Source organism: Leptosomus discolor, chromosome 25 (genome assembly GCF_034619465.1).
Source record: "Leptosomus discolor isolate bLepDis1 chromosome 25, bLepDis1.hap2, whole genome shotgun sequence".
NCBI classification, from domain to species: Eukaryota; Metazoa; Chordata; class Aves; order Leptosomiformes; family Leptosomidae; genus Leptosomus; species Leptosomus discolor.
The window spans coordinates 5,016,883-5,029,416 of NC_141415.1; the positions used below are offsets into that span (position 1 = coordinate 5,016,883).

Below are 12,534 nucleotides of genomic sequence, written 5' to 3' on the forward strand. Positions count from 1 at the left end.
AGTGCTCAGCTGCACAAGCTGGGGCGCTGGGCACTGCAGCACCTGGAATAGTCCACAGTCCCTTGGGCTTGATCCTTTTCCAGCTCAGGTCTGTCCATTTGTTTCCAGGCTACTTTAAGTAAACAGGCAGTTGAAGTTCCTTCCCAAGGACCTGTAAACTCTTCTATGCGTAACATTCATCACCTTTTATGAACAGGACCAATAAATTACAATGTCCAGAAAGCTCCTCCAGAACCAGGTATTGTCCCTGTTTGTCTAGAACTCCCAGTCATCCACATCCAGCTGCTCCAGGTTTGACACCAGCCCAAAAATGCCACTGGGATCCTGCGGCCGTGTTCCTTCAAAATTAGTGATTGGGGTGACGGGGCGCAGAAGTTCAGGGAGTGCTTCTGAAGCGCGGCGCTTGATCTGCACAGAAAGGAGAGAATTTGGCTGCTGAAATGCTTCCCCAGGGCTGTCAATCACAGAGGAGCAGAACAACGGGTGGTTATAGGCAGAAAGCAACACCACAGTATTATCCTCCCACCTGCACCGAGAGGCGCAGGGCTTTCGTGCTGCATCCTGCAACGAGACGGCGCTCTGCACGCAGCCTTTTCAGCAGCACGTGGGTGCTACGGTCCTGACACTCCCCTCAGTGAAGCACCACCCTAACCCTCAGCTCGGGGCAAGCCAGACAAATCATTTCAGGGGCAGGAGAGCCTCTGCCTCTTCCCGTGCCAGGGCTGGAGCTCACCAGCCTGCCACGCAGCTGTCAGCAACGCACAGGTCACCTCAGTGTGGTCTCAGTCAGGACCAGGTCAGGACCGCCTTGCCCCGGTACTCAGTACTCTGGGGGTGAAAAACTTCTGGCATACAGGACAGGCAGATCTAGATCCTCTGTTTAGAGAAGGAAGGGATGCTTTGAGAACAGCCCATCCACCTCCAAAGACAACGTGAGGATCACCAAGCTGCGCTACAATTAGTCACCAACTAACTCAATCCCTTCAGATCACAGAAGATTCAGCGACTCGGCATTCCCACCCTCGGGTTCTGTGGCACAGCAAGACAACAACTACAGCAAAGCCACTGTTCTTCGCAGATTAAATGAGCTCCTTACCTGCTTGAAAAAGGGATGATTAAGCAGAGTGCCGGCGCTTGGCCTGTAGAAGGGAGTTAGAATAAAGTAAGCACACAAGAAAACACATCAGTGTTTAAAGTCAGTGGAAGAAAGGACGGACCAGAGTCCTTCCTGCATCTGATGTCTCAGCTGCAGGAGATCTCCCGTTTGTAACCAGCAGCACTGGGTATGTTCACATGATGTTTTAAGCAAGCAGTTCAGCCTGTGCAAGCTACCTACTTGCACACCCCACCATTTGGCCAAAGGAGAGTTTCTGAGCAGCGTGGTACGCTAGAGAAGATGGCTCAAGATGACCTTACACACTCACTACAGAGGAGAATACAGTTCTTGATCACTTCTCAATGTTATTCTCTGCTGGCTGAACAGCATACATTTGCAGTGGTGGACACTGGGTAAACACAGTCTCACAGGGAGCAGAAATTCAAGTTGTTCCGTTTATTCTCCTGACATGTAGCACTGCTCTACCCCCAAAGGCAGCTGCAAAGTAATTCTTCAGGCTCTCTTACAGAAAGCATTCAAAGCATTAACACTGCTCCTGTTTTACCTACTTGGACTGCTCTTCTCACTGGATGGAGCAGATCCTCACTCCACTCTGCCTTTGGAAAGAAAACCTCCAACAACCTCTGCTGGCTGTCATGGTTTAATCAGCCCTAGAGTAGTGCAGGCCTGTGAAGAGCAGCCTTCATCTGGCTTTACCTGAAATTGGGGTTCCGCTGGAGGCACTGCTCTACAAAGTTATGGAAGTAGGTGGAGAAGGTCCGAAGATAAGGGTGCAGGGCTGGCTCTCCGTTGGCCGCTCTCACGTTGCTAACAGCCATGCTCTCGCTCATCCCGTAGTTAGCACTTGAACGGGAGGTTTTCATCGTCAGCTCATCAGCAGGAATTGTGGTGGTGTCTAGCAGGCAGGGAACAGTTCCATTCAGCTTTTCCAAGAGCATCTGAAAGAGAAGGGGCATAAGCAACGTCACACACACACACAAAGACTAGACAGTTAAGATTTCTCAGTGGGTTTCTCATGTCCTCAGAGCGTGGACATCACCATTCTGACACCAGAGGTTCGATACAGAAGCACTGCAGTTCTATGGAAAAAGCAGCCATGAGGAGGGAGCTCAGGTACACAAGGCACCATTCTGTCTTCACACCTCAGTGCAGCAAAGCAGTTCCACGTGCCACGATGGAGGCTGAGAAAGGAACAGCTTTTAAACCTTACCTGAGTAGAAGGCATGTCTTTAAATGGTACGTGTCCGTTCGCCAGCTCGCAGGCTGTTATCCCTACGCTGTAAATGTCAGATTTTGCATCGTAACCCTGGAGATTCTAGAGAAAAGGAAAACAAAAATTAGCCTTGTGGACTTGCATGTTACGGAGCATGGGCAATTTGATATGCAGAAGAGCAAACCCGAACGATTAGAGCAGAAAGAATACAACCCACATATAGGCTGATTTATTGTGGTGGGGTTTTTTTTTGTTAAAACACAGTTAAGGGCAACACTTAACTGAAATCAGCTAGCTAGTAGGGATGGCATCTACCCTAGGGTAACCAGCGGCTAACACAACACTTTGCTAATGGGAGAATCTGTAGAGATACCCACAAGAAAACCAGCCAAATAGATCAGATCAAATTCTACCCTTCTCCCACCACAAATCTGTTTCCTCTAGCCTCTCCCCCTCCTTTTCCTTCCATTTGTGCACCTTCCTCTGGAGGGAAAGAAGACAATGGTGCAACATGGGCTTCTCAGCAGTTGCCCCTTTTGACAGGAATACAGGATTCCCCTTGCTAGGGGTCACTGGTTTTAAAGTAAAAAAGATAGAAAGAAAGGATAGAGCTCATCACAAGAAAAAGCAACCCTGTGGCTTTTGTCATGTGTGTCCCCCTACACGCCCCAAACATGCCACAGGAACTGAGGAAATGACACAGAGATACCATGTGTCACTAAAAACTAGCAGGTATTCAAACACACCTGCTGCAAGACTTCAGGACTGAGCCACGGCAGGACTTTGATGCTGTATTTGGGAAAGTCATGAACAACTTTGAGTCGCTGCCCATGGTTGATCATGCTCAGGTTACTTCGCAGGCCAGAGAGGTACACCTTCCCGTCTACAGAGATCAGGATATGGCTGGCTTTAACACTCCTGGAGGGAAAAAAAAAAAAAAAAAAAAAAAAGGTAAAAACAGTCAGGTTCTCTGGCCTCAAAGGAGTTCTTTTCCTTACAGCCTTCCCAGGAAGGCTTAGTGCAGGAGGGCACTGCAAAGGATTTCAGGCAGGCATAGGTAGGTACGCTGGATTTCTGTTACATTACACGCAATAAAGGCCGTACCCACCAATCACCCAGAACTTTTCAACATCTGAAATTTACTCTCGCAACAGAGGGCTGTATCAGAAAAGAGGAAAAATATGCTAAAGGGAGGAGAGAGTGATTTAGAAAGAGAAGCTGTAGTACTACACAGAAATTCATCCTTAGTGAGCACCTATGGACAGGGTAAAAACCTGCTTCACTGGACACTCAACGTAAAGCACAATGCTCGATCAGCCTCCTACCGGGAGGCTGAGACCCCCCACGACCATCCCGAATGCTGTGCAAAACCACTTCTACAGACATGAACAGGACTCTATTCACCCACTTTGCAGGTTCCCAAAGAATGTTTCTGTGGCAAGGAGATATGTAGCACTAAAGGTTATGGACCTTCAACAGTACCAGGGCAAATCCTGCTCTCCCCCACACCCCCATCAGTCCCAGTTTGGAGACCATGAGTACTATCTGACTTGCTCTAACAGCAAAGCAATACAGAACTTGATAATGCATTCTGCATCTCTCCAACGATCCACGCTGCTCTAACGACGTGCAGTGTTTCTGAGAACTTCAACAGAAGGAAAACGGATCGCCTTTTTTTAATACCTATGTACGTAGCCCATGTGGTGGATGTAGTCAAGCGCTTTCAACACGCCTTGGAGGATATACGCAATAGCCAGTTCGCTCATCCCATCCATAAAATGGGTACAGATTAAATCTTTTGCAGAACCTAAAATGAAACAAAACACCTCTTAATCAGTCAGAAAAAAAAAAAACAAACCAAGGATGTTTCGCCTTGAAAATTTCATTTCACAGAATATGATGGTCAGACAAAGGTGTTCCCACTCCACCTACCATAGGCCATGAAAGATGTCACCACCCACAGCTCATTGTCAGCTACAAAAGTTGCTTTGTATGGCACGATGTTAGGGTGGTTGAAGAGCTTGGAAACATGAAGTTCCCCCTAAAATAAAAAAAGATATTTTGATTCAATTTAGTAAATGCAGAAATAGGAATACAGTCTTGACAAGCACTGCTCTTGCAGTCTGTCCTCTCCTAAACTTGCACTATGGTATTAGTGGATTCGTGTTACCTGCAAGAACGTGACCATTTCATTTGTGCAGGCCTCCAAGTTCACTCTTCTGACTGTGACGTACTCTTCTGTGGGTTTATACCTGGCCAGGTTCACAACCATCAAGTCTTCAAAGCCTCTGCCTGAAAGAAAAGGCATTAAAGCTTCAGCAACACTGCTGGAACCACACGCTTCTGCAGAACTCCTCCAGTCCCTGACCCTTAAATAATCTTTACGCTCATTTACTGAAACTATTTTTGGCCTTGTGAAAAAGAGTAACCGTTCCATCAGATATCACCTTCCTTGGCACGCATCTCATCGACAGAAATCCTCCTAGGCAGTAATATTACCCCATCTTTCAATTTCAGAACTCAAGTAGAAATAAAACTATTAGGCCACAGGCCCACCAAGGACAGGGACAGGTTTCAGGCGCCTTCCGATGACTTTGTGCTTCACACTCAGTGTCATTAACCACCACGTGCCTCCTTCAGTTGAAAGCCTTTAGGAGTGGCATCTTGTTTTCTATTAAAGTGATTTTAAAATCAAATAGGACAGGCATCTGATGCCAAAAATAAGCAATCATGAAAAGGCCAACGTATTTGCAGAAGTTACTTTCTTTGCAAAGCAGACTTCTGATCCTCCAGCCCACTCGTAGTATTACCTATGATAGTGAGCAACTCATAACAGCTGCTGTCTGGTAGGAAGTTGCTCATGGTGTCCCTTTTAGGGGAAGAAGCTATCGACTCGGAGCTCGCCTCATTTGTCTGGGGGAAAAAAAAAAAAATCAAGTCAGGTCAAAAGAACTAAAGATCACATGCTGGAAAAAATCACGTTCCTTATATTATGATACACCTCAAAATAGTAAGACAGTGCTGAATATAGAAGAGAATTTAATTGCTGTTAAAATAATTTTAAATAGTTATTTATCAATTGAAATCCAGGAGATGCCTCATTTCAGAAGATCCAGACATCTGTGTTTCAAAACATGTAACCGTAACAGGTAGGTTCTTAATTACTCCAAGCAAGAATTTCTTTAGGAATATTTGGATAAAGCCAATTACTTTCCCAGGACAGCTTAAGCACTGCTTTATAGTAACTACCTTTCTCCCATTCATTACAAACATCTATGCCTCCATCCTGTCGCCTGAGCAAAGGCCACCCAAGGGAAGCTCGTTCCCAGCACTTCTCTGCGCCGTGGCAGCAGCATTCCTGCCTAATGCTGGGGCTTCTGCTCCTCGGCTGCTCATCTGGGATCAGGCCAGTGCAGCTGAAGCTGCTTCGCTGAATGGTAGAAGTGATGAACCAACTTAGCCCCAGATAGGAAGATCAGACACACATGAAAAGAAAAGCTCCAAATGAAAGCAAAAACTTAACTGCAAAGCGTTAGTGCTTACAAAAAAAGAAGGAAAAAAAAAAAAAAAAAAAAGACCCCACACCACACGGGGAAGCAGAACTCCCAAGCCTGTCAGCTTTTCTTCACCACATCTGACGTAACACTATCTGCTTCATCTACATACACAGAAGTCTTTCCAAGCAGGAGTTTGCAGAAGATAAACTTCAGTGTACTTGCAAGTTCCACTATACCTTCCCTCTCCCTCGAATTTCCAAAGTCACAAGGAGAGCATCCTAACGGGGATCCAAATTTATGTGGTGTCTAAGATCAGATTTAGTTCTCTCAAATTTCCAGCACATTAACTCCTCTTGACATTTAGAACTCCAGCCCATTTCTTCCACCTCATTTTTCATCAACTCCAAATGCCCTTTACCAGACCTTTTCTCATGGTACACGAAGCCGAAAGGGCTTGTGTGTTTTCCTGGAGCGACAGCAAATACTCTTTTTTTTTCCCCATCACTGAAAGATGGAAACAACACAGCGAGAGCTGAAAAACAAGGAACTTGCTGTTCTACGCTCAGTCCAGGGTAAATGCAGTGCGATGGGCACAGACATGAACCTGCCATAAACTACCTTTGTGTCCCTAAGTGCACTTTAGGAGTAAGCCAAGAGCCAGGCTTCCCAAGTTCCACCTTCTCACCTGACCTGGAACAGCACACATCTTGCCTCTCTCTGCCTGCCTTTAGAACAGGTGTATTTTTCAGTTAAGGGAAAAGATTTGTGAACAGTGCTGTAATTTCAGCTCAAACCACTCTAGCACAGCAACTCCATCCTGTTTCAGCATAGCTAACTCCCGAGTCCTCAGCAGTCCCAAATCCTTTTTTCCTAGCCCTAACACTACCCAGTGCTGTTGCTTGGCTGAGAACAGGCAGCAACTTTCCATTCACGATTTCGAACTTCTGTTAAAGATGCCTGTCAATTCTGATCTCATTTGTATCGTTCGTTACTTCTTCCAGCAATTTCACACAGTCCTGTCAACAGCAAGACTGCCAGGAGAGACGCACAGGCAGATGGAAACCTCTGAAGCAGAAAGGCACCGCCACGGAAATGAAAGCAGGAGGCTCTGATAAGCAGCGTTATGGAGCAATGACAGCTGGTGAGACACTGAGCAATGTGTAAGTGGTTTGCTTTATTAAAGTCCACTCCAGATATAGCATAAGCCAACAAAACAGATGCAAAAAAATAAAAGTTAATCTTATTAATGGTGTAGGCTGTTTAAACAGTAATGGAAAAATACTGTAAATTCCCTTTTTAAGTCTTCAGAGGTCTTCACTCACCTCTCTTCATGTTAGCAGTGACCAATAACTGAGAGTTAATGCAAAAGGAGCTCGACCAGAAATTTATCAACATCATACAAGAGTTTTTAAAAAAAAAAAAAAAAAGTTAAACTGAAATGTCATTTATGAAATACTGCGAGAAAGCTCCTCAGTGGTTTCACACAGGACAACTTTTGGTGTATGGTCAAAAGCAAAAGCAGCTGCAAAATGAAGTCACGTATGACTGGCTTTATGGCATGACATTCATTAAGAGCTTGCTTTCCGGCTTATTGATCTGGTTTTAATCTGAGATCGATTTAAGGAAATTAATCTTTGAATACTGTTATAAATGCCACATGGAAACCAGTTATGCGATGCTAGCAAGGATCTGCATTTGCCAAATGCCGTCGATCTGAGTTCAGAAGAGGACTATCATTTATTTTCTGCTGCCTTCCTCTCCACCTCCTCATTCCCTCCCTCACTTTCAACATGAGCAACAAAAAATTTTCCTCCCATCCTTCTCTCCAAATTATTTACCTTTTTCTATAGCCCTGCTGGAAAAAGAAAGCTTTTATTTAGATGTAAAAAAAATCAAAATGCGAGTCAGCAATACCACTGCCAAAGTGCCCAAACCCCAAGCGAACACTTGAAGAAAAACAAACCAGATGCTAATCTCAATTCGCTTCCACTCCAGCATATGCCTAACGCTCAGCAATTTAAGAAAAGGTGTGAATTTACTTGACTTTATACAAAACATTCCACATACAAATCGTATTTTCAGCTTTGTGCCAGTAAATTACAGACACTGGCACAAAAATCAATTAGAAGCAGCTTGAACTGACACAGTTATAATTAAATCACCCTTAATTTGTGTTTGTAATTAGCTTAAACCAGAGCAACACCTGCACACAGAAATGTTTCACTATGATGGAGGTAGGTGGGAAATAATTTAGACAAATATATTCTATGGTAAGTTGTGTTGTGCTCTGAGCACTGCTCGTTACGAACCAGAGCGGGCAATCAGGGCCTGCAGAACAAAAAGCATCAGGGTGAAGTTTTCAACTGCCACATTTTGGCTGCACGGTTGTGAATGGACCCGTTCCACGTTAGCTGGTGATTTTTGGTTGTAAGAGGCAAAGCTCTCCAAGCATGCAGGGAACTGGCTCTGAAGACAACCAGGCAACAGGAGGTAAAGTCACCTCAAACTGAAAATTACCCAATGTTTGGTTTTGCTGTTGGAGCCTCTGCTGTGGCTGCTCTACAGGGGAGAGCAAGGGAATCAGAATCAACATGTTCAGAAGGGAACACTGGTTTTGATGGCCAACACACCATTTTCTGGGCTTAGTTTTCAGAAGTCCCATATGAGATTAGCATCTCTGAAGAATCAGATCTAAATCATCTCAGAAGAGAGACTCTTGGGGGGCTGGGGGGAGGAGCGATGATGACACACATACAAATCCAAGAGCTTAAAGTTTTGACTTGTCACATATCGTTTGAAAACCACACACCAAAATCTCCACTCCAGGGTGAAACCTGTTTCCACACTTGTAGAGCTAACTATAGAGATGAAATATATAACTAAGATAAAAAGAAAAAATCAAACTTCCACAAGGAACAATCTCCATGCAATGAACCACAGCACCACAGCCTGCAAAAGTCACTTACTTTTCTCCGAGAGTCACCCGGAGGCTGCTCTGGAGTAAAGAAATTAATTGTTCACCATGTTGTGTTCAACAGATACCCATTAAAAATATAGTTGGAAAACTGAGTAAATAACCCTGCATGATACTTTTTGATACCAAATACACACAGTATTTTTTTCAGAGAAAGACATTTACACATAAGGTGGCAGCACTAAAAATAACCAAACTGTAGTACAAGCACGGGAATTAGAGAGCTTCAAATAGTGCTACTGTTCGTATATTCAACATAACTGTAAGGTGACAATTTTTTATTATTATACCTCTAAACACATTCTAAAATGACATCTCTACTTTGCTTAAATGCAGAAGAAACTATCTAAAGTTTATTTAAAGCAGTGAAAATTCTTCCACTCCACCTGGAAGCTCAAGACCTAGACATCCTTCCCAGGCCACCGATCAGGAATTCTGCATCCTAGGGGGCAATTCCGTTCGTTTTGCCCAAAGCAGAACAGAAACCAACCAGCTCTCCGGCAGACACACTAGGAGCTGTCATCAGTTTCAAAATCCATTTTTATTTAGAAAATGATAATTAACTTTCCCGAACCCCAAATCTATCTTTTGTATAGGAAAAAAAGTGGTTATGCTAAGAAATACAGAACGCAGGGTCTGAAAATAGCGCTGCCATCAACAGGAAATTGATTTCCAAATGACTTGCTAGACCTTGGACACGTCCATATTAACTTGCTATGGCAGCCAGCTTCAGTCACCAGACCTGGTGCTACATCCAGGTTTATCCCTCTTTTTTACTGTTAAGATACCTATTTGCAACCAAATTAACAGACCTTGGGACTAAAATAAAACATTTCTAACAGTGTCATCTAATGAGAGGAAAACTTACCTCCAAACAGTTCGAACTCTCTTAAGCCCTCAACAATGAACTTTTCAGACACCCACCGCTGAAAGAAAAAAAATAATCCCCCCGATAACTAGTTACTCCATCGAGAGACAAGTTTCTTTCCCCCTCCCCCCCAAAAACCAGAAAAGAATCATAACACTTTGAGGTTTCTACTGTGGTCTTAAACCGAAGAGCTGCAACACCAGTTACATCCTTACTTTGGACAAGGGATATTCCTTTCTTGTCCCGCTACGATGGCACGCACCCAGTAACCACACGGGTGCTGCTGCTGTTCCTGACCACCATGCACTTGCAATAAAGTTAACATAGTTTTAGATCATTTAGAGCCTTTATACATGCACATACAGCAAAAATAAGAAGCATGCTACTACTCCCTTCTACAGGCAAATAAAAGTTGTCTGTTTGGGTATATCGGGTGAAAAAAGCTTCAACTATTTACAATGAGGTGATGTCTTAAAGAACCTAAATATTTTGGCTATGTTTCTACTGACTGAATGCAAAATTAGAACATAAATGTTTTAAACCCGGCATTCTCTTCCAGAATTCATGCTTAAAATTCAGAGCAAGCATTAGGTTGTGCAGAGAAATGCGTTTCTACCACTCTGTTCACCTCTGTGAATCAAAAATACATACACGCACACACGGAACACACAATAAAATATGCAAAATTTGAGGCTCACAGAGTGTTATCACGAAGTTAGCATTACATTAACAATGACAAACACTCCCATGTTAGAATTTCTCTTGGTAAAATAACTGAAAAAACAGCTTATGCTGTTTAGTGCAGGGGAAGCCAGCCCTAGAAAGCACCCACGAGTCTCTAGGTGATGACGACTAAAAACTCGTACACAACACCACCATTTTAAGGCATTAAAAGTGTTTTTTCTTGCGTGAAACTGCCTCACATAAAAACGCAGAATCAAACAAAGCTGTTGTGCTTAGCTTTCCAAGTGAAGTTTAGGAAAAAACACACAAGCAGAAACTGCCGGCGGTGCGAGGCAGGTGAGGCAGCCCCTCCTTAAAGCAAGGCAGGGAAGAACCAAGCCGCATCACCGCGCTTTTTAATTGCGACACCCATTACCGACCCCTCGCACCGCACACGAGGGAGACACGGGGGGCGCAGGCAACGAACGCTCCAGCGCGGTGATTCTCCTCTGGCCCCCACTCGCCCAGCGACCCCCTGCCCCAGCAGGAGCGCGGTTTAACGGGACTCCCGGGTGCTTCCCGGGCGGCCGCCCCGCCGCAGCTCCTCTGCACAAGCCAGGCGCTACCGACGGCGGAGGGAAGCTGGAAGGCGTTCAACACTCACCCTAATCCGTTCGGGTTTACTTACAAGAAAAGACATGGAATCCGCGTTTGCGTTACCACACGCAGCTCGTGAAAGGGCCCGCACCCTGCGGGCACAAGAGCGGGTCACCCCCTCACGCCTCGCCCCGGCAACCCAGCGCCGCGCTGCTCCCACCCGCCCTCGCCCACGCCGGGGCCCGGCAGCCCCGGGCCGGGAGGGCCCTACCGGAGCGCAACCGGACGGCAAAGGCCGCCCAAGGCCCGCGGGGGCCCCGCAGGGCAGCGACCCCCCGCCCGCCCGCCGGGCCCCTCACCCGCTCCTTCGGCTGCGGCCGCCGCTTACCGGCAAGAGACGCTGCGCGTGTGACGCCAGCACGCCACCACGTGATGCGAAGGTCGCGGCGCGCGCGTGACGTTGCCGCCGAGGCTGCAGCGCGCAGCAAGGGCGGGAAGCAGCCGGCGCCATGTTGGCTACCTCGGAAAGCGGCGGAGGGTTCGCCCCCGCGGCGCGGCCCGGCCGCTCCTCGGGCACCGGGGAACGCACCCTGCCCGCCCTCGGTGCCGCGGAAGCGCCTGCACGGCCCCGGCCTTAAAGGCAGGGGGCAAACCTCCACCTCCACCCGCCGCGGCCTGCACGAGGGGAGGGTGCCTGCCCCGGGCCCGGGCCCTCCCCCAGCACCCACCGCCCTCACGGGGAGCAGCTCCCGCGTGGAACGAGTCACTTCCACCCCAGGGCAGCCGAGACAGCACCAGCTCCCGCGTGTCTAAAACCACCACTGAAACCTGCCCTGGACAAACGGGGCTTCGAGGTTCTACTAGATAAAAGGAACACAGAGTCCAGCCAAGTAAAGTAGGCAGGTGGAGTGTTTCAATTATATTTTACTCTTAATTAGATTGTTCATTTGAATGTTCATATTACAAAATTAGCTGCCATGGCCCACAAATGTATGGGACTTCAGGAAAGCTGTCCGCTGACTCAAAAGAGCACAAACTAGTATTTCCTTTCAAAGAACTCTGAAACAATACCGTATTAATCTTTAAAGCTAAATAGTGCTAAAATTTCACATAATCTACATTAGTTTTTGTTTTAAATAATTTTACCAACCATTACAAAATTAATATATTTGCATGTATCAGGTTACAGACATTTGCATTTAAATCAGTGTGAAGTATCCCATGCTGGAACAAGAAGTTTAAGCAATTGCTGTTTCAACAGCAGCTCATTCTTATTGCCTCAGAACCAAGTTTGCACAAAGTATTGAACAAGAAAATGCAAGACATTTTTCCCCACAGAACTGTTAAAAGTCTGTTACAAGCAACAATAAAATTCCTTCAAGACAGGAAGCATTTATAAAATGCAGAGCTCTCTCAGTTAGCGAAGTGCTTGCACAGGGGCATTCACTTCATTCTCCCCATTTATATTCAGAAACCTGAAGTGATCATTTACCAGAGGAAGAGGATACATGGCCTCTGAAATGTTTTTCCTTGCTTGGGGAAATTGGCAATTGCAGATACTTCACTGAATCTACCTTCTGGCTGAGGTGAACTAGGCAGCAGCTG

General features: G+C 45.9%; 1 protein-coding gene across 5 annotated transcripts; it reads right to left on the reverse strand.

The window, feature by feature from the left end:
- Nucleotides 1–210: 210 nt before the first annotated feature.
- STRADA (STE20 related adaptor alpha) lies at nt 211–11,104 on the reverse strand. Of its 5 annotated transcripts, none has more exons than XM_009951119.2 (12): nt 10,997–11,104; nt 9,670–9,727; nt 8,794–8,822; nt 5,141–5,243; nt 4,501–4,622; nt 4,263–4,371; nt 4,014–4,137; nt 3,077–3,248; nt 2,328–2,432; nt 1,814–2,055; nt 1,097–1,139; nt 211–408 (listed from the first exon to the last, which is right to left on the reverse strand). In XM_009951119.2, the coding sequence occupies exons 1-12, from the start codon at nt 11,030–11,032 to the stop codon at nt 256–258; spliced, it is 1,296 nt and encodes a 431-aa protein (XP_009949421.2). In that variant the 5' UTR covers nt 11,033–11,104; the 3' UTR covers nt 211–255. The 5 variants fall into 5 exon arrangements, with proteins under 5 accessions (XP_009949421.2, XP_086334024.1, XP_086334026.1 ...); XM_086477898.1 differs by having other exon boundaries at nt 11,021–11,065; XM_086477901.1 differs by having other exon boundaries at nt 366–876; nt 10,997–11,065.
- Nucleotides 11,105–12,534: the final 1,430 nt, after the last annotated feature.

What these genes read in the sequence shown, in the direction of transcription:
- STRADA (XM_009951119.2), bottom strand. Translation starts at nt 11,032, where the DNA reads ATGTCTTTTCTTGTAAGTAAACCCGAACGGATTAGG. An exon ending in TGAGTTGCTCACTATCATAG is followed by an intron (nt 4,623 to 5,140) that starts GTAATACTACGA and finishes CTTTTCTTTCAG; the next exon opens with GCAGAGGCTTTGAAGACTTG. An exon ending in GTCCTGAAGTCTTGCAGCAG is followed by an intron (nt 2,433 to 3,076) that starts GTGTGTTTGAAT and finishes CCTTTTCTCTAG; the next exon opens with AATCTCCAGGGTTACGATGC.